General features: G+C 41.7%; 1 protein-coding gene across 4 annotated transcripts in view; it reads left to right on the plus strand.

Moving 5' to 3' along the window:
- FRMD6 (FERM domain containing 6) overlaps nt 1-22,394 on the plus strand; it is a 331,509-nt gene that overhangs the window by 228,373 nt on the left and 80,742 nt on the right. For all 4 annotated transcript variants that reach the window (XM_030215255.1, XM_030215254.1, XM_030215257.1 and 1 more), the window contains 3 exons: nt 6,251-6,505; nt 10,392-10,482; nt 20,426-20,505. In XM_030215255.1, coding sequence (XP_030071115.1) covers nt 6,407-6,505; nt 10,392-10,482; nt 20,426-20,505 — 270 coding nt within the window. In that variant the 5' untranslated portion in view covers nt 6,251-6,406. The remainder of the gene's footprint in view (nt 1-6,250; nt 6,506-10,391; nt 10,483-20,425; nt 20,506-22,394) is intronic.

Raw genomic sequence — 22,394 nt, forward strand, 5'->3', positions numbered from 1 at the left:
GAATTCAGGCTTTTTTTTTTCCTGATAGTTGACTCAAGAATCTTTATATAGCCACAGTGAGAGAGATCTTTTGGGGTAATTTTGCAGTGTACTGTTGGGGCGGGGGTGATCTTGGAAGGACAGCTGCTCCTCCTCAGTAGAATCACTGTGGTCTTCAACATTTTCCATTTGTAGATATCTGTTTAGAAAATGTTCTTGTAACCCTCTTCAGAGAGACAAGTATCAGCTACTGTTTTTTGTGGGTCCTCTGAAATTTCTTTTGATTGCAGCATGATAAATTCCACTAACATTTTTGGTAAAAACCAAACTCAAAACCATTTGGGTCTTTCCTGTATAGAATAGAATGTCCAAACTCAGTTGTGTAGGTTTACTGTGCAGGGTGATTTACTTGTTATCCAATTATTTAACCCCTGGTTCTAATTGACCCGTAAGGCATGTAGTTATCAATGCTGCGAGCCATTTTGGAGTCAGAGCTGCTATGGGCAGGAGTGTGTGGGCTTTGCTTCTGTCCCCATCACCCCCAGTGGACCACCAGAGACTTCAGATAGGTCTGAGTTGGGGAGGGGAGGTGGTCTATCCTGAGTGGTGGGGCTGGTTGAGGGAGGATTGACTCATGGTACGGATATAGCCCTCATCTTGGTTGAGGGGTTGGAGGGAGGGAGATAAGAGGGGCTGAGGAGCAGTTTAACCCTTTAGCAGGTCCTGGCCTTAACATGTGGCGAGGACAGGCTACCATATAAATGTGTTAAAAGCGGTTTGATGTGGTATTTTGCCTGTTTAAACACATATGTTACCTAATGTGCACTAATGGTTAGTGTAGTGGGCTTTGATCCCAGTGTCCAGGGTTCGATCCTACTGCAGCTCAGAGACCTTGGGCAAATCACTTAACCCTCCATTACCTCAAGTACAAAAACCAAGATTGTGAGCCCTCTAGGGATGGGGAAAGTACCTGCTTACTACTACTACTATTTAACATTTCTAAAGCGCTACCAGGGTTACGCAGCGCTGTACAATCTAACAAAGAAGGACAGTCCCTGCTCAAAGGAGCTTACAATCTATAGGACAAAAAAAAGTGCTTATAATGTGTGATTGTTCTCCGCCTTGAACTTGATTGTTAAGTGGATTATAAATGCCAGAATTAAATTAAGTTTTTAAAAATTATTTTTCAGAGGGGGAGTATTGGTTGGGTGGAAAGTGGGCATTCCTTTGTTATCTAGCTCTGCATTAGGAGTTGCAAACGCTAACTGGATAATGCAGAGTTAACATGGTAAAGTGGAAGCACATAGCATCTCCTAAATATTTTTATTTATGTTACATTTGTACCCCACATTTTCCCACCTATTTGCAGGCTCAGTGTGGCTTACATAGTACCGTAGAGTGTTTGTCAGTTTGGTTGAATTGAATAGCAGATACAAAGTTATATTGTGGTCAGATGAGGTAGGTGTGGTTCATGTGTCATGCAGTCGAAGGAAGTGAAGATTATAAATTGTCCAGTACGATCATTAGTTATGCTGGGTGCTGGGGTTTATGTTGGATCGGTGAGATAGGCCTTTTTGAAGAGGTGAGTTTTGAGTGATTTCCTGAATTCTAAGTGGTCACGGATTGTCCTCACAGCATGTCCGTTCCATGGTTGTGCGCTTATGTAGGAGAAGATGGATGCATAGTTGTTTTGTATCTTAGTCCTTTATAATTTGGATAATGTAGGTTTAGGTAAGATCGTGATGATCTGATTCTGTTTCTGGTTGGTAGATCTATTAGGTCTGTCATGTATCCTGGGACTACGCCGTAGATAATTTTGTGGTTAATGTGCTGCGTTAATCTGTGCTTAGCCTGTGGGAAGGTCCTGCATTAAAAAGCCCAGATTTTTCCACACTGTAGTAAAAGGGATCCTAAGTAAGTAAATAAATTCATGATTATTCTTGGAGTTTGCAAAGTTTTCTCAGCACTGTACTCTGCCACTATTACTGAATATACTCAGATTGTTATACAATAATTTATCACCCCTTGTTGGGGAGGAGGAAGTTTCACTTCATTTTGCAAAAGAGGAGGTAACACTTTACTCATTTTAAAATTCCTCCATAGATAAAATGACCCTTTAGGCAGTCACAGATGTAGAAGAGTTCTGTGGCTGCCAGTGAAAGGCAGTTAAGGGAAAGCATTACAATAAATGGGAAAGGGAAGTGTAGTGGGGGAGTGGTTTGGAAGCTGGAAGAATGTGAGGGTGGGCCTAAGTGTCCATTAGAATCATTCATTGGTGGATAGAGATAATGGGGGGTGTGGTATTATGAAGACAGCCAATCATCTGCAACAAATGCAAAGGTGATAGAGGCTGATTGCCCTTTTCAACTCTCCACATCAATCAGGAAAACATTTCCTCCCTCCCTTCAGCATAAAAAAAGTTGTTGAGCCAGGCAGCTTTTTTTCCACAGAGGGGGTATATATGACCCTTCCCTGGGAAAACATGACTGAAGTCTGTTGACTTTAATCATGTTTTCCCAGAGATGGTAACAGAGAAGTTAAGACCCCTGCAGTCTCACCAGCTTTATTTGAAGGGTACGGGCCATATGTTATCGAGGTCCTTGCCAGCTTGTCTGGGTACTAAAATGCATAAAATGAATGATTAATCAAGAGAACAAGGCTCTAGGATCTTGTGGAGATCCCAACCTGTGTGAGCTGTGATGAATCTCTATAGAGGAAATAGTTACACCCTCGGGAAGGGTGGATACAGGGAAAAAAAAACCATTAGAGAAGAGAAAGTGTACTCCGGGGTGCTGGAATGAAAACAGAGGAGAGGTTTGACATTTTAAGGGTGGTAATTTTACTCTGAGTAATAGCAGAGACCATTGGCCTTTCTCTTCTTTCTTTCTTCCCTTCCATCTGTCAGGTCTCTCCAGTCCGAAGGGCAGGAACCACTTCAGTGCACGTGGTTCTTGTCATTCTCATCACTAATTCTGGTAAATTGTGTCCTACATGCTGCCTCAGTTCAGATCATATACTGTTCAAAGGAACAAAAGCCAACTGCACGGTTATATTTTTGTTAGGTGTTTAGCCCTACTGGGCTACAGTATGAGAAACTGAACAAATATGGGATGCCAGGGAGAGAACAGGAATGTGGCAAAGTGGGCAGTTTGAATTTCTAGAGGCAGATGGTTCTGGTAATGTGGTGCTGGCAGAAGGCACAGTGGTGGGAGTCAGCTTTCTGGGGATGAAGGAGAGCAATAATAGAGCAGAGACGCGAAGGGTGGCCCATCCCAGTGCTGGAGATTTACCACCGCAATGCTGGAGATTGAAGGCCAAATGAGTGAGATTTTTCTTGCAGGCCCCAGCCATGTCTAAAACTAGTTCTGACAGATGCACTTTCCAAAAACAGACATATTCCAATCAATAAATAGAAAATAAAATTCTTTTTTTCTACCTATGAAATAAAATTCTTTTTTCTACCTACGTCAGAGATGCCAAGGGTGGCCCATCCAGAAAAGTGACTTGTACCACCCCGAAAAGTGAAATCGTTGAGTGAGGTTTTTCTTGTAGTTTATTCAAGCTATAAATTTGAAATGGTGGTGAAGGGACTGAAGTTCAAGGAAGGGCTCCTGGCTACACGTACTGACAAGTAATGCCTTCATGTGCCTTCACGGATAACATGTTACATATTTTAAACTCAATTATTTCAAACACTTAACAGTAAACCACATTCAAACCTATAGAAAGAATTCAGTTGTATTTAAAGATCCCTCATCATGCCGGAAACCTCTCTTAAAAATTGCTTTCCTTTGGCAGCTCTGCACTAAGGATGCCAGCTATCAAACAACCAGTCCAGTAAACAAAAGAGATTACTTGTTCTTAATTCCATCTTTAATTTTCCTCTCCTCTGTATTTCGGCATTTTCATTGCTTTTGCAAAAATAAATCTGAAACAAATTGGCAAAAAGCCAAAGACATTTCATTAAGTTAACAAATACATTTAAGAGGAAAGCAGACATAGGAGGCAGAACTCCATTACCAGCTAAATTTAAACTGTGAAGCCTGCTTGCGTTTTTAAATAGATCACATTTGCACAGTAAAGGTGAAGATAATTACTTTTAAAGAGATCTTTTGCAGGACTTCAATGTCGCTTTTTCCCCTCGCCACTGGTAGCAGCACTGCTTCAATTGAATCAGCCTGCCTCGGGGTTTTGGGCCTTTCCTGTAATGTGACCCACCCTGGCGGAAGCAGGAAGTTGTGTCAGTGAGGGCAGGATGCATAGGGAAGGCCCAGAGCTCCGAGGCAAGCTAATTCAATTGGAGCAGTACCACTAGTGGCGGCAAGGGTAAAAAGTGACAGGGACCACAGGAAGAGAGAGAGGGAGGAGGACAGACACTGGAACCGGGAAGGAGGAGGGGGGAAAAGGGAAGAGATACTGGAACTGGAGGTGCTGGTCTGGACGCAGGGAGACGCAGGCAGATGTCAAAGTCGCCTCATCTCAATGCGTGAGAGGAGGGGGCTTTGGTGAGTGAGCTGATGTCGAGCCCAATTCATGTGTCACACGCCAAATGTTCGTGACTTGGAGGCATATTTTCAAAGCACGTAGACTTACAAAGTTCCATTGTAACCTATGGAACTTTGTAAGTCTAAGTGCTTTGAAAATGAGCCCCATTGTATGTCTGATGAAGGTCAATGCTTAGGCACATGTCTAGGGTGTTCTGGGATCTCATCACTGGGGCATTCCTGATGTAGAGGAAGTGTTCTGTGGTGATTGTGTTTACTGTTTTTTAAGGTTAGGCGGAATTGTAATTCCCTTGGCAGAACACTTGGAGATAGAGGATTTCAACATACAATACCTCGATCATGTTTATGCTTAAATTTAAGGGTCAGTGTACTAACAAGAATTATGTTATTGAGATACTTACTATCCCATGTGCAGTAACAGGTGACTCATTTGCATCTTATTAATACAGGCTATTAATATGTATGATTAACACCATGGGGTGAATATTCAGTGAGACCTGTTTCTTTATGTGGATTTTCTGTAAAGCTGTGCTTTCAAGTCTGAATGCTAAATATATCAGCGTAATTTTATATGGATAGCTTATCATATAAAGTTCTCTCTCCTATTTCTGTGTTCAGATGTGAACTCATTTATATGGATAGTGGATGAATATTGCTGCAAGTTGTAAAACCTCTGGTCCCAACTTCAGATCACCCCTAATCCTGCCTCAAATTATATGGATAAAGCGTATACTGATTTACATGGACAAAATTTATCCATTCTGAGACCTGACAAATTAAGTTCATCGGTCATCTGCTGATGCTGGCTGCACAGGTGGCTTTGAAGTTTGTCCTTCATGTATATGTGCCTTGAGATAATTTTATGACATGCTATGAGCAATAATCTATATGTAAACAAGTGCTAATGTACAATTACCCCAGCAGGAAAGCTCCCACACACAATCTGACCTGCTTTGAGGAACACATTTTGCAACTCAGCCTAGAGATGCCTCTGTTCAGGTTACAGAACCTTACAGAGGGTTTGTGTGCATGCACCCCAGAGAATTTGGTAAATTCCTATTTCTGTATGTAAAATGCTATTTAGCCACAGTCATGTCTTATAAAACTACCTCCATGAATGGCAAGTGTTAGTGCATTGGCCTAATTGTGTTAAATTGAATCGGAATCCTTTCCAAGCCATGTATGTATGCCAAAAATGATGGATGAGCATTCATGACATTTACAGTTTCTGTTTCCTCCTGGTATCTTATATATTGATAAGTGTGGAAAAGAAACTGCTGACTTTTCAGTGGAAAAGCCTAGGACTAGAATGAATCCTGCTAACTAAATTACATTACATTACATACTTATATCCCACGCTAGTCTCATTAGTTCAGTGTGGCTAACAGTACTCAAAAAGTAACATAAAACAGCTGAACAGACTCAGTGAATTACACAAAAATATACACAAAACAGCTCGTGGTTGTGCAGCTTTATTTTAAATATAGACCAGTGTTTCCCAAGTCCTTTCCTGGAGTACCCCTTGCCAGTCATAGCTTCAGGATATCCACAAAGAATATGTATGGAAGAGATTTGCATATAATAGAGGCAGTGTATGTAAATCAAGTTCATGCATATTCATTGTGAATATCCTGAAACCATGACTGGCAAGGGGTACTCCAGGATCGGACTTGGGGAAACACTAGTGTAGACAAATCAGCTCTACTTCCTCTAATGCCTCAGCTGCTGATGCTACTGAGCTTCTGTCTCTCTCTTGTTTCTTCCAGTCATGGTGCCTGTGGAGCCAGGTCTAGAGATGGCCACCTTATGAAGTGTGTAATGACGAGGAATCCGCAGCTGTTGAGTGCTCTGAACCTGAGGTATCTGCGAGGACTCGGAGCACCACAGTGAACTCCCCCTCCCTCAACAGAGCCTAGAAAACAATGAACAAACTGAACTTTCAGAACAACAGAATCATGCAAGATCGACGGAGCATTTGTATTTTCCTTCCTGATGACGACAGACTGAATCTTATTATAAACGTGAGTAGATCTCCAGTCATTAACCTGGCACTAGCCACAGAGCGATCTGACTAGCAGGGGTGTAGCTACTACTACTACTTATCATTTCTATAGTGCTACCGGACGTATGCAGCGCTTCACACTTGAACATGGAGAGACAGTCCCTGCTCGATAGAGCTTACAATCTAATTATGACAGACAGGACAAGTAAGGGATAAGGGTTAGGATATACAGGACATATCAGGGATAGCTAGACCTCGAGGTGGGAGGGGGCCAGAGCTCAAGGTGGGGGAGAACATTTTGGTCGCTGCCCCCTTCCACTGCTGCCCCCCGCCACACACTGCCGCCGCAAATACCTTGGCTGGCGGAGGTCCCCAACCCCCGCCAACTGAAGACTTCATCCAGCGCTAGTCTCCGGTGCCACTGCATTGCCAGGCAGTGTGGCGCCACAGACCAGCGCTGGATGAAGTCTTCAGCTGGCAGGGTTGGGGACCCCCGCCAGCCAGCCAGGGGCCCAGAGGAAATTTGCTTGGGGGGCAGGCCTCCATAGCCCCACCTACCTACGCCACTGCTGACTCAACTGAGAATCAGAGGGGTTTGCTAGATGTACAGATTGGGTGACCTCACGATTCAGTGTGACATTTATTGTCTTCAAAACCAAGCTTAAAGGCCGATGAACTAAGATGTATGCACTTCACAAAAGTGATAATGCACAAAACTGTGGCAGATACACATGCTGTCTGTGCTGGCTTTGTGCTCCATCTTTTCATTTATTCTGTGACTAGTGTGGTTTGCCACAAAATTTATCCATACTAGCCAATGAGCTGTATAATTATGTAAATTAGCTTATTACTATGTTTAGGTATTGGGCAAAAAAAAATGCAAATTTCAACAAGAACCATTATCTGGCAAAACGGCTACATAGGTGTTGTTTTATTTTGTTTTTTTGCAATAATGGCCAGTGCAAAATGTTTAGCTAAAAACTAATTTTCATGCAGTTAATGTGGGCTGTTACGTTAACTGATGCGTGATACTACTACTACTACTATTTAACATTTCTAAAGCGCTACCAGGGTTGCGCAGCGCTGTACAATTAACAAAGAAGGACAGTCCCTGCTCAAAGGAGCTTACAATCTAAAGGACAAAAAAGTGCAGTCAATCAAGATTGAGGCAGTCTAGATTTCCTGAATAGATGAATAATGGTTAGGTGCCGAAAGCGACATTGAAGAGGTGGGCTTTGAGCATTGATTTGAAGATGGGTAGGGAGTTTATTCCAAGCATAGGGTGAGGCGAGGCAGAAAGAGCGGAGTCTGGAGTTGGTGGTGGTGGAGAAGGGTACTGAGAGGAGGGATTTGTCCTGTGAGCCGAGGTTACGGGTAGGAGCGTAAGGGGAGATGAGGGTAGAGAGGTAGTGAGGGGCTGCAGATTGAGTGCATTTGTGTATGTGGTACCTGATCGGAAGCCAGTGAAGTGACTTGAGGAGAGGGGTGATATGAGCATATCGGTCTAGGCGGAAGATAAGACGCGCAGCAGAGTTCTGAACAGACTGAAGGGGGGATAGATGGTTAAGTGGGAGGCCAGTGAGGAGTAGGTTGCAGTAGTCAAGGCGAGAGGTAATGAGAGAGTGGATGAGAGTTCGGGTGGTGTGTTCAGAGAGGAAATGCCATGTTCTCTCAGGTTAGCATATTGGCCTCATACCCCTGATAGACAAAACTATTTAACCAGCCAGGATCCTGGCTGGTTAAATAGTATTTAAGCACTTTACTGTGGATATATGAGCGGGAGATAACCAGTTATCTCCTGTTGAATATCCTGATTAGCGGCTAGCCATTAACCGGCTTTATTGTGCGACATAGCTGGTTAGGCGTGGATATTCAGCCAAACCAGCTATGTTGAGTGGTCAAAATAGATCACTTAAATAGCAGGCCTAAGAAAGTTAACCAGCTAGTGCTGCATAGTAGTATAATCGTTTTAATTTTTAGCGGCCCAAATAAGTCTGGATATTCAGTGCCGGGCGCTGGATATTGCCCTGCGTTGAATATCCGGATTTGACACAGGTGGCAAACAACAAATGCGCTCCCCACCGCCAACTGAATACCGAGCCTGATGTCTTTTATGATGTGAGATAAAAAAACTTAGGGCATTATATACTAAGTTGTGTTAATCTCTCTATATAAAAGGCAACACCAACGTTCTATGAAGCCTCCAGCCGGAAGTGTGAAGGGGGCGAGATATCCGGTTTCCCTATGAGTGTCTGCCCCGCCCTCTCTGTAACACAGTCAGTGAAGGAAAACAGCAGAGCACGAAATCAAATCGCTGGCTCTGTAACAGTGAAGGACTCAGAGGGGGGAGGGGAGAGAGGCCAGAGGGCAGGGACACACACACTCCCACATGCACACAGAAGAAAACATTGCTAGCCCCCGTTTCATTTGCATCAGAAACGGGGCTTTTTTACTAGTTGTTTAATAATGCATGTTACGGGGCAATTCTATATATATGACGCCCAATGTTGCATGCTGAAATATGTGCACATGCACAATTTAAATGATCTGTGAGCCCTTAAGTAGCAATAATCGGGCACTAACAACCAATTATTGCAGTTAATTGGCATCGAATTTGCACGCGCAACTGGCTGTGCTCTATTCTGTAAGGCTTAGCGCCTAACTGTTATAGCGAGTATCTGAAAAGGGGGTGTGGTCAGGGCATACCGAAAAGTTGCACACGGAATTACAGAATTTGGCCTAAGCATGCCTTAACTTGGTTCCTGGCAGGTGTAAGTCCAACATCCAAAAGTTAAGTGTGGGATCCATGCCTAAGCGCTATTCTGTGTAAGGCGTGTGCCCTTTATAGGATAGTGCTCAACGCCAAAGTTTTTTGGCGGTATTTATAGAATTCCTCCCTTAATGTGCATTAATTTCAGCAACGTGCAATAATTGCCAATATGCAGTTATGCAGCTCATGTTAAACTTTGCAAGCTGTGTTACTTGTTGAAAATTAATATCTTCAAAGGGAAGGGATTTAGCTTGCAACTTTTTCAGTTGTAGCTTGAGATAAGGTTTTGTGTACAGTAGTATTTCCCTGTCCCTGGATGGCTCACAATCTAAGTTTGCACCTGAGGAAATGGAGGGTTAAGTGACTTGCTCAGGATCACAAAGAGCTGCAGTGAGATTTGAACCTGGATTGCCTGGTTCTTAGCCTGCTGCTCTAACCATTGGGTTGCTCCTGCACTCCATAGGTGGTGTTAAGTTTTATCGGTCTGCTAACATGTGATCTCTGGAAAAGACTTATGGGGCCAGCATGGTTGGAAATAATGCTTGTGCCTCCCCCCCCCCCCCCCATCCAAAAAGGATTACCCCCTCTAGGTTTCTGCTACTCCCTGCCAGCCTCCCATCTAGCAGCTATCGGGGTATCGCAGGTGTACAGTGGTGGTGGTGGTGGGGGGGGGGGTGGTAGGAGTGATTCATCATAACAGCTCTGGCAGTCCTATCGTCAAAAATGGTGCATGTGGTCCCTAGCAGTAGTTTTGCGATATTGCACTGGGGGTCAGACCTACAAACAGAAGATCACTTCCCAAACCTGGTCCTGGAGGCACCCCAGCCAGTCAGGTTGTCAGCATACCCACAATGAATATTCACGACGGAGATTTGCATGCACTACCTCCACTGCATGCAAATCTCTCTCATGAATATTCATTGTGGATATCCTGAAAGCCTATTCCTATGATTTCCTCCCCCCCCATCTACTGATGATGAAACCTAATTTGGGGTTCTGACCCACAATTTGTTAATCACTGTTATATACACTTCATGTGTTTCTCTGGTATTTTGCATTTCTTGGGCTTATGGCTGTGAATTATGTGTGGAGTTGCAAATTCTTGGAAGATCTTAAACCCCTTATTCTTCTGCAGGTTAAAGCACTGTGTCGCGAGTTACTTGTCCAAGTCTGTGACCTACTTCGACTAAAGGACTGTCATCTATTTGGACTCAGCGTCATACAGAGTAAGTCCTGTAGCACACTTCAGATGTACAGATGAGAAAAAGTAGATCTGCTGCTAAGCTGCAGTATAGTCAACTGATGTATTGAGACTTGTAAGACATTTATCATAAGCTGATAAGATTCTGTTCAGCACTTGGGTGAATGGCCGCGATCACATTTTGATATTTAAGAATGAAGGGCTCGATTACTCATCCATATAGCAGCACCTGCTCTCCGAATAAATTGATTTTTCCAGATAGTGCCACTGAGAATCATTTCAGACCATCCTGGCACTATCCGGATACTGCCAATGAGACTCATTAAACTGTTTAAAACCACCCCAGCACTATCCCACTTAGCTAAAACCAGTTTTCTGGTCCTCCGACAATTGCGGTCAGTTCAGAAACTTTTCACTCTCTCATCCTTTCACTGTTAGTAACCAGATTTGATTATTGTAACATAATCTACTTAGGATGTTCACACACAAACCTAAAGAGACTCAAATCTATGCAAGACACTGCTATGAAATTAATATCTCATGCACATAGGTTCGATCATGTGACCCCTTTGTTCCAGAAATCTCACTGGCTTCCTGTCAAGAAATGGATCGCGCATTTAAAGCTCACAGATTAGGTCTTCTGGATTACCTAGCGTCATTAACCATTCCATACTCCCTTGCTCACTTCTTGTAGTTAAAGATCATTGCCTGGTTCTCCCAAGCCCAAAGGCTGCCCAGCTAGAATTTACTAAACATCATGCCTTTTTCTTTTTCTGCTCCTTGTCATTGGAATTCTCTTCCTCTCACCATTTGTGCCGAATTGTCTTTCAAAAATTTTAAGACTGCTATAAAAACCTGGCTTTTTAAGCAGGCTTTAACGTTCCCTGACCTATTACAGGAGAATTCTACTTAGACTCATGACTCTTCTTCCTCTCTCCTCCTTCCCTCCATTCCCATTTCCCCCTCCTCTTCTCCCTTTTTGCCATCTGTGATTTAAGTTTTTAAAGTTTTATCATTTGCTTTCTTCTGCATTTCATTTTAAACTGTCTATCAGACTTCTTTCTTTAGATAAACGTGGCCCTTTTACTTTTACTCATATTTTAGTTGTGAAGTCTTTGGTCAGGGGAAATGTAGACCAAAATTCAATGCAGACAAAGCCTTGAATCCAAAGGGGAAGGGAAATGGGACTTGATATACCGCCTTTCTGAGATTTTTTTTTTTTTTTTTTTTGCAACTACATTCAAAGCGGTTTACATATATTCAGGTATTTATTTTGTACCAGGGGCAATGGAGGGTTAAGTGACTTGCCCAGAGTCACAAGGAGCTGCAGTGGGAATTGAACTCAGTTCCCCAGGACCAAAGTCCACTGCACTAACCACTAGGCTACTCCTCCACTAGCAACATTCCATGTAGAAGCCTGCCCTTGCAGGACGTACGTGCAGGACGTCAGACTCACAGAAACAGAAGCCTGCGCGGCTGCATTGCTGATCTGCAAGGGCAGGCTTCTACATGGAATGTTGCTTGTGGAATAGCAACATTCCAAGTAGAATCTCAAATAGTAGCAACAAAATCTCAACATTCCATTTAGAATCTCAAAATTTCCGGGCTGACGAAGAAGGGCAACCTTCGAAAGCTAATCAAGAAATGTATTAAGTTATGTCCAATAAAAAAGGTATCATCTTATTTTCTTTTCCATGTTTTATTTTGTTTGATTTCTATTGAATCTCAAAGGGAAAGGGAAATGGGACTTGATATACCACCCTTCTGAGGCTTTTTGCAACTATATTCAAAATGGTTTACATATGTTCAGGTACTTATTTTTGTACCAGGGGCAATGGAGGGTTAAGTGACTTGCCCAGAGTCACAAGGAGCTGCCGTGGGAATTGAACTCAGTTCCCCAGGATCAAAGTCCACTGCACTAACCACTAGGCTACTCCTTTTCTAAGGAATTTAACGTAGAGCATCATTTTATGCACTCAAGAGGGGGAAATAGTCAAAGCCATTTCCATGGGTAAAACTTTGCATTATCCACAGAAATGGACTTTTAGAAATTTGCCTGCTCTAGGGCCTTCTGTATACATAAATGTATTCATTTTGAAAAAATGTTCCCGAGGGCAGGGTTGGGAAGGGATTTGCGTTTTCACACTTTAAAATAAATGTAAAGTTTGCAAGTGAAAGATTCCCATGAGCAGTTCCAAAATTACCCCTTGATTAGACATTTTCTGGAATCAGGGGTAATTTCTCAAAGAGTTAAGGTAGCTAACTTTGAGGATGATATGCCGAGCTGTGCTGATGTTCACGATAATGGTGATGGAGGTAATTCTAGAAGAAGGCACCCTGATGCTGTTATACATTGTGTTTCTTGTTCGAAAATACGTGACAACCTCCAAAATAAACAGCCATTTTACAAACTGAAACGTCCAAATTATGAATGCCAAAAATCTGGGGACAAGAACGTCTGTCTGGCAGCATTTTTGCAGAGCAGAGCGGAAGCCTAGTGGTCAGTGCAGCGGACTGAAAAGCAGGGCACCCAGGTTCATATCCCCTTACAACTCTTTTATTTTAAATGCTGAGCCCTCCAGGAACAGGGAGATAGATACCTTCTGTACCTGGTTGTACACCACCTCAATAGCTTTCAGGCTTGCATGTGCCATAAATATTTAGGTATATGTTTATTTCTGGAGGGCTCACAATTTAAAGAGAAAAAAGAAAGCTGAAGTGGAAATTGAACCTGGGTCCCCTGGTTTACAGTCCACTGCACTGACCACTAGGCTACTTATAATACCTGATGCTGTCACAGAGCTTGTTATTCCTTTCCAGCTTCACTGTCAGGGAAGAGGGAGGAGGACATCAACCACTAGATGATTCATGAGGGGGTCATGCCTTTAGCCCTGCAGTGGTTAGCTGCTCAATCAGAGCACCTTTTTGTACCCTGGGAGTGACTGAACCAGGTCTAAATAAAAACATCCTTCTTTTTTGACTTTTTTGACCCCAAACCTTAAGTAGAGAGGTGTGGTAGCCATGTTAGTCCACTCTTAAAGGTTATCAATAGAAATCAAACAAAATAAAACATGGAAAAGAAAATAAGATGATACCTTTTTTTATTGGACATAACTGTCAGACTGTCAAAGTAATGCTTTGATGTTTCTGTTATATATACTATCTGCTACCACATTTGCTTATTTCCGATCTGACGAAGAAGGGCAGCCTTCGAAAGCTAATCAAGAAATGTATTAAGTTATGTCCAATAAAAAAAGGTATCATCTTATTTTCTTTTCCATGTTTTATTTTGTTTGATTTCTATTGATAACCCCAAACCTTGAAACTAGCTGATCCCATGAAGATTGCCAACTTCAGTGGAAAACAAAAAACAGCTTAGGTCCGCGGGAGCTCAAGCTTCACGCAGCCATTGGTGCCTTCCCACCTCTGTAACCATTCTACAGTACTGAGAGGCTTGGATTTTTATTTTCCATGCTCTAGTTTGTTCCTTCTCTCCCTATCCTTCCTCCATCTACTATCCAGACTTGTTTCGTCTGCTTCTTGTCAGATGTGTGCCACGGTGCCATATGCCACACTCCAAAATGCGTTAAGTTTTTCCTCTTTGGAGCAATATACTGAAAAGTCTAGCTGATAATCAGAATTCCAGTTTTCAACTGAGATTACTAAAGAGTGCAATTAATTATGGCAACAGAGTTTGGGTGAGAAAAACATTAGGCACTTAACATTGATTTTCAGAACTAAGCACCTGACAAACTAAACCATATTAAGTGCTAACGTGGGAAAGGGCTTACCACAAATCATGTTAATTGCTGTAATTTGCCTGTCAGCGTAATCATGTGTTATCTAATTTTTTTTCGGCGGGGACGTGTCATGGGCAAGAAATGGTCATGGAAGCATTATCCAGGTAGTGTGTGGTAACTGGATGAAGCGAACTTAACATGGCAGAACATAGCGCCCCCTAAATGGAAGGTAGTTCGTGCGCTAATGGAAAAATTAACATAGGACCTGCAAAAAATAAAAAATTCTTCCTATACTACCATGTAAAATATGGCCTTAGCACACAGGAAAGTCCCACGTTAAAATGTGCTAAACCCATTTACTAAGGTGTGCTAATGGTTTTAGTGCACGCTATTGATAAGACGTCCATTATATTCTTATGGGTGTCTTATCATTTAGTGCGCGCTAATTCTTTTAGTGCACCTTAGTAAAAGAACCCCTTAGGCACTTAGGGCTCTGTTTACTAAGGTGCACTAGTGTTTTTAGCTTGCGCTAATGCTAGAAAAGCTTCAAAAATGGTATGGGAATTTGCGTTGCAAACTGTATTAGGAGAGACTTGCTGAACCTGAACATGTATACCTTGGAGGAAAGGAGAAACAGGGGTGACATGATACAGATGTTCAAATATTTGAAAGGTATTAATCCGCAAACGAACCTTTTTCGGAGACGGGAAGGTGGTAGAACTAGAGGACATGAACTGAGGTTGAAGGGGGGCAGACTCAGGACTAATGTCGGGAAGTATTTTTTTTCACGGAGAAGGGTGGTGGATATGTGAAATGCCCTCCCACGGGAGGTGGTGGATATGAAAACGGTAATGGAATTCAAACATGCATGGGATAAACACAAAGGAATCCTGTTTAGAAGAAATGGTTCAATGGAATCTTAACGGAGATTGGGTGGCGACACCAGTAATTGGGAAATAAAACGGGAGCTGGGCAGACTTCTACGGTCTACGCCCTGATCGTGACTGAATAGATAGGGATGGGCTGGAGTGTAAATTTTAAGGGGCTTCGATGTTAGCTTCAGAACTTAGTACAAGAAGAGTGCTGGGAAGACTTCTACAGTTTGTGCCCTGAGAAAGGCAAGGACAAATCAAACTCGGGTATACATGTAAAGTATCTTGTTGGGCAGACTGGATGGACCTTACAGGTCTTTATTTGCCGTCATTTACTATGTTAGAGACACCCATATATTCCTATATGTCTCTAGCATTAGCGCATGCTAAAAACACTAGGTGCACCTACAGTGAGGCTTAGTAAACAGGGCCCTTAGTCTAAAAATGAATTGCAAGTCTATAGGTAAGCTCCCAAAGTTTAGGGCTTTCTAAATTTAGGACATTTTCAGCTGAACAAACAGTTTGAAAAACCAGTCTTCAGTCAGCTACTCTTCATTGAAGAGAAGGAAAAAGGCTTAAATTTCCAGTTAGCATTCTGTGCAGGTAGAGTTACTTGTAATTACATTTGAGATATGCTTTCTACCCAACTGGCAGATTAGAGCAACTCCATGCAGAGTTTTGTGATGAATTGTTTTTATTTTGGAAGCTCACCTGTCAGGATCTCTGGAGCATTTAAACTCTCAGCTCTTGGAGAGCAGTGATCACAAACTGTAAATCACAAAGCTGACACTGGTGGGGGGAGGGGGGGGTAGCGGTGTGATGGGAGCCCATTTGTGACAAATTCACACACTCTAGTATCAGACAGTTTGTGAAGTGAGAGGGAAGCTGTTAGTCTTTAACTCCTGCTGGTAAAATCTGGAGTTCAGCGTGATGAATGGGGACAGCTGAGACACAAACCTGATAGATGGATTCAGCTGGAGCCACATTCTTAATGGAAGAAATTCTTCCCAGCAGACTAGAAAAGTGTTAACTTTTATCACCCAAGGCTCTTATTAGCTATGTATCAAACTTAAATGGGGAAACAAATCTACGGGAGATAAGATATGTGCAGTTCATCCTTCATGAAATCATTTATTGTTTTGAAATTATGTAATAAGCCTGTTCTTCATATATCCTGAGGACCTCTTCCATCCTCTCATTTATGAGACTGGTTATTTTAGTAGTATTGCTCATGATGACAGGCATGAGTACTAAAAGAATTCTTTATAAGGCTGGATTAACACTATATTGAGCCCTAAGAAAACATACCTTCTGGGCCCTCCCCAATTCACTCATAGTAACATAGTAGATGACGGCAGAAAAAGACCTGCACGGTCCATCCAGTCTGCCCAACAAGATAAACTCACATGTGCTACTTTTTGTGTATACCTGACCTTGATTTGTACCTGTCCTTTTCAGGGCACAGACCGTATAAGTCTGCCCAGCACTATCCCCGCCTCCCAACCACCAGTCCCGCCTCCCATCACCGGCTCTGGCACAAACCGTATAAGTCTGCCCAGCACCATCTCCACCTCCTGCCACCGGCTCTGCCACCCAATCTCGGCTAAGCTCCTTAGGATCCATTCCTTCTGAACAGGATTCCTTTATGTTTATCCCACGCATGTTTGAATTCTGTTACTGTTTTCGTTTCCACCACCTCCCGCGGGAGGGCATTCCAAGCTAATTGTTTTGAAATTCTATTTCAATGTTTCCTTAAAATTCCTATCACTTTTTTCAATTCCTGGAGAATACCTCAATACACATGTAGAGATCTTCAACTCTTCCTCTCTCGAAGATTAGTGAAACAACAAGTCCCTGTGGGCAAATCTTGCCCTTTTATAAGTGCATCAAACCACGTCCTTTGGGTACCCCCTATCCAATAAGTGTTCTTTCAAATCTTCCACCTGTTTAAATTCTTCCAAATCTGTAAATCTGCCTGAACCTTAAAAACTGAGGAAAAAAAAACTTTGTCTCAATGCCGGCAGATGACTGCTGGAAAAATGCAGAAAAGTGTCTGTGTCGTTTCTGAATACTGTCTTTACAAAAGTATCCTGTTGTTTACTGACCATGACATCCAAAGAAGACAATTGCACATGCTGATAAGTCATGCTTAACTGTATTTTAGGGTGGCAGGTGTTTAACCAGATATGAATTAGTTTTAAAACTGTGTCTGATCCCTTCCATACCATGAAAATATCATCTATGAATCTCAGCCATGTTTTTATGAGAGTCAAAAATTATTAGTTTTAATCCATTGTTCTTTGAATTCTTGCATAAACAAATTTGCTACTGAAGGGGCCATCGTGGACCCCATGGCTACTCCAGAAATCTTCTGGAAAAACCAATGCCAGTATCTAGAAACAGTTTTATTTTTTGCATTGCCAAAGCCGCAAGACTGATGATAAAGGTTGTGGGAACTTTATTATCTTCTTCCGCTTGTTCTAAACTTTTTTTCCAAAATAGATAATTTCTCTGATTGTGGAATTGATGTGTTTAACAACTTCACATCTAAGGTTTCTAAAAAAAATAACAGAGGCTATATCTATTATTTTAGTCAACTTAATAAAAAAAATCTGAAGAGTCTTGTAAATAAGAAAAACCTTTGCAGACTAATGAACATATACAGACAGGGGAACAAGTAAAGAGCCCCTACTGGAAACTATTGATCATCCTGGAGATTTAACCAACTTCTTGTGGATTTTTGACAAAATATAAAATATTGGAACTTTTGGATGTTTCCATTTTAAATATTGAAATTCTACTTTAGTTAATATGCCACTGTCAAAACCTTGTGATGTTCTAATTCTTGATTAAAGTCCTCAAATCTGACAGTTATTCTTGATAATCTGCTCTCTCTCTTGCGACGGATTATATACTTCAAAATCATAGTCACTAATATTTAACAATAGTATGGTTCCTCCTTTTTCTGTTCTACAGATTCTGATGTCTGGATTGTGGCGTAAATCTGTAGGGCTTTCGATTCCTCTTTCGTTAAATTAAACCATTGATGAATTCTTCCCTGGTGTTTGAGGACGGTTGTCTCTTATTCAGTACCAACTGTGGCAAGGGTCCCTGTCCCATTGTTAACATGACTAAAACAGAGGTCTGGTGTGTTCTCTGATATTTACTTTGTCCTTTCCTTGTTGAATTGCAACAGGGTAGCACTAGAACCTGAGAGTAGATGTCCCTATTTACAAGAAGTATTGGAGGGGAAAAATAGCTATATCCCTTTAAAGGATTGGGGAGGGGAAATTCTTAGGTAGACTCCCCAGCTCCTGTATTGATGAGGTGGACTGGTCCAACCAGGGAGGGAAGATCTTAGTTACCTTGAGCATTGGAGCCGACTCTGTGGGTGCTGTGGGTGCTTGAGCACCCCCAATATTGAGGAAATTCTTTGTATGTGTCCAGGGAGGGGTTATTTTCATTGGGCTTAGCACCCCCAATAATTTTGAAAAGTTGGCTCCTATGACCTTGAGTCCATATGAACCTCCCTGGGATGAGAGAAGGAGGAGGAAACTGAGATAGAGAGGGGGAGGCGGGGTACAAGGAAGAGCCTCAACCTGGAATGTTGGCAGATCGTGACTAGAGAAGCTCTGTGTGAGAAGCCTGTTGAACTAGGACCACAGGATTCAGACATGAATGGAAGAATGGGATAGAAAAAAGTAGTGTTTCTTTTATTTGTACCTGAAAACTGAACTGAAAGTGAAAGCCAGCAGAATGTGTTTTCTGGCTTTTTTTCTTTTTATTTGGGTAGAGGATGATACTGGAAAGTTCTGGACAGCTTGGTATCATCCAGGGGTGGTGGCTGTTAAAGGCTGGGCTCAGAACAGTGTGAAGAGCCAGCCTTGTTGATTTTAAAGATGTTTGGAAAAAAGAACCTCCTGGAATTGCTAGAGGGTTAATTACCAGTGCATGGTGAAGGCTTGGGGAAGCCTACTTGCATAATGAAGAGACTCCAGCAACATGACTTTATACCTTAGTCGCCTTGATGAGAGAAAGAGACCTGAAAGAGTATAAAAGGTTATAAGTTTAAGTAAGTCAAGAGAAGCTAATATGCTATTCTCTTGAAGAAGGTGAATGTGGATTTGCATAAAGTTGAACAGCAGCCAGTGAAAGAAGTGAAATCATTTGCATTCTCTCAGATTGCTGGGAATTTGTCTACACGTCTATGTTATTATAGAGAATAAAGACGTTAAGAAGTTAAACTAAGTAAAAGAACTGTCTGAGACCATTTTAATGGTTATCATTTATGCCCAAGAACTTGCATTGAACGTTCTGTGTAATTCACCCCAAGTGTGGAAGGATCTCAAAACGTTGTAATAACCTTCATTTATTTTTAAATAATTCTAAAGGTGCCATGTTTAATGCTGAGAAATGAAATGTTCATGTTGTAGAAACAGCTTTGGCTTATCTTAATGCTTGTTTAACACACACACACACCATTTCGTCTTATCCCATATCCTCTTTTAGCCTGTATATGTTCTTTTCTTATATATGTAAAGGTACTTTTGCACAGTAAAATGAAAGATTTCTATTGCACTTTTGATTATCCTGGTTTTTCCTTTAAATCTTTTGGGGCTGGGCTGTGTAAATGCTTTTGAACATGATTAAAATAGGTTGTATGGTTAAAGAAGTGTGGGTAGGTATTTTTGGCTTCTTGCATTCAGTCTGAGCAGGCATCATTGCTCTGCCTCTGCCCAATTCCAGATGTTGGTGGTGATAGGGAGAGCAACTCTGCACATCAGGGGAAAACATAATGGGAATGTTAATTATGAGACTAAAGTTGAGAAGGTGCAGCGTAATTCTGAGTGAAGTTCAATCTAAAATCAGTGAGGAGGGGATTCACTCACTTTCCCAGACAGACATAGGGTAAGAGAATGTTTTACAAAAGTGTAACAAAATGTATGATTGTTTTTATCTGATGAAGTCGGCAAATATGTTTCGGTCAGAATCTGTTCAATCCTGGATTTTTGAGTTAATTGTAGTTTTGTTTGGGGGGTTTTTTTTATTGGGTTAGGACAAAAAACAGTGTGACAATTTTATAACACTCAAAAGCTAACTTTAAGATATAGATCCCTGTTTACTAAGGTGCGCTAGCGCATGCTATAATTAGCACATGCTAAACGCTAGAGACACCCATATATTCCTATGGGTGTCTCTAGCATTAGCACGTGCTAATTTTTAGAGTGCTTTAAAAACGCTAGTGCGCCTATAGCGTGACAACAGGACCCATAATGAAGAGTAGATGTAATATTTGTAATCACTTTCATAGCCTAATTTCCTATTTCTCTCCTTTCCCCCTTTCTTTCTTATACAGATAATGAGCATGTATATATGGAACTGTCTCAGAAACTTTACAAATACTGCCCGAAGGAGTGGAAGAAAGAGGCAAGCAAGGTGTGATATAGTACGACTGTTGGTGTAAGGTGTCTGAGAAGACACGTTTTTCCCAGAGGCCCTTTTCCTAAAAAGTGCTAAACAGGTAGCATGTGACTTAGCGTGTGCTTTAGCACATGATCACAATAACTGTTAGTGTTCTGGCATTACAGCACACATAATTCACATGCTAACTACATAGCTTGTCATGGGGCAGGAAACGGGCAAGTTATGGTCAGAGAATGAGAACTGATCGCAAATACACTTACTCTCTCTTTCTGTAACAAGCTGCTTAAATTTATGCAATAATTGCATATGTGAATTTATCAACCTATCAACGGGAGTTTAACTATTAACTCATATAAAGGGATGGTGTGGAGGTGTCCCTTTGAATTGGTGAATAGATGATGATTGAGCTCACCCTACAATTCACCTTACAGTTCAATTGTTAACAAAATGAACCTCAAACCTCCTAGCAGGGAATTATACAAAAATATTGTCAAACCCCTGCTTCAATAGGAGTAGGATACTATCATAGGTTCTGTATGAGAGAGGCAAGAGAGAAAAAAAACCCAACGTAAAAACTCATACGATATGAGAAAACCGATGGGATAAAAAACTCTATTCCTCTCTCAAAAATTCTGTTTAAACTTTAAATTCAAACGGACACCAAACATCTAACCACCCCTAAAGACTGACCAAAGCCAGTAAAAGACTACCTAAAGAGAACCCTCGAAGCGAGGGTGCAGCCTGAGGAATAATTTGTAATACAGTTAAGCCTAACAATGGTAAGTATAAAAAAACTTTTTAAACCATCTTGAGACTTACTTATGTATTAAACAACAATAAAGAAACCACTCAGACCTCTCCCCAAATACATCAAATATGGAATACTTAGCCCGTCCAGATAAAACACCCTCTGGAAAAAAAAAAACTTTAGCCAAGTACCCCACGCTGAGGGACTCCGGAGTCCTGTATAGTTACTGCAGCGGCGAAAAAACGCCAACCCCTCGACAAGAGCGCCTTGTTTCGCCAACCTCGTGGCTGCCTCAGGAAGAGCGCTACAAAACCATCTAAATAAACCAATTTTACACTGAAAACTAAATCGTCAGCTGTATGGAACCTCAAAGATGGTGCAGGAACGAGAACTCTGAGAAAAAATGGAGCTTTTATTACAGCCCACGTATCTAAACGTGGTGACGTCACAGCGTACACACATAAAATATTCGTGCACAACATAACCCACTGAAAGAGCCTAATGCATAAAACAGTATCTTAGTAAACTGTGTGAAAATATATGAGGAAAAAACCTCAAATGTACCAGATGCTAACAATCTTCAACACCTTTCCTGGGACTATGACTTTTATTATTGGTCAAAAAACATCATAATAAATTAACACTTTTATTCTTTTTTTTTGCTTTTTTTTTTTTTTTTTTTGCTTTTTTTTATAACATTCAATCAGTATCTTCCAAATGAAACAGAACTGCTGTCAACTTCTACAGCACTCATTTAAAATATGAAACACTTAAGGGGCCCTTTAAATAAGGCACATAGACGCCAGCGTACATCAATTTGGAACTACCTCTCAGCTACCGCAAGCCCTGGGTGGTAATTCCATTTTTTTACGCACGTCCAATATGCACAGCAGAAAATATATTTTTTTAATTTTCTACTGTGTGGCGCTAACTGAGAGGTAATTGGCAGTGTACGTGCGCTGACAGTTACCGCCTGGTTAACATGTGAGACCTTACCGCTAAGTCAGTGGGTGGCGGTAAGGTCTCAGACCCAAAATGGACACGTGCCAATTTTTATTTTGCTGCACATCCATTTTCATCCCCCCCCCCCCCCCCCCCCCCAAGGCCTTTTTTGCAGGCGCACTGAAAAATGGACTTCCACGCATCCAATACA

The sequence above is a fragment of the Microcaecilia unicolor genome, chromosome 9 (genome assembly GCF_901765095.1).
Source record: "Microcaecilia unicolor chromosome 9, aMicUni1.1, whole genome shotgun sequence".
In the NCBI taxonomy this organism is placed as follows: Eukaryota; Metazoa; Chordata; class Amphibia; order Gymnophiona; family Siphonopidae; genus Microcaecilia; species Microcaecilia unicolor.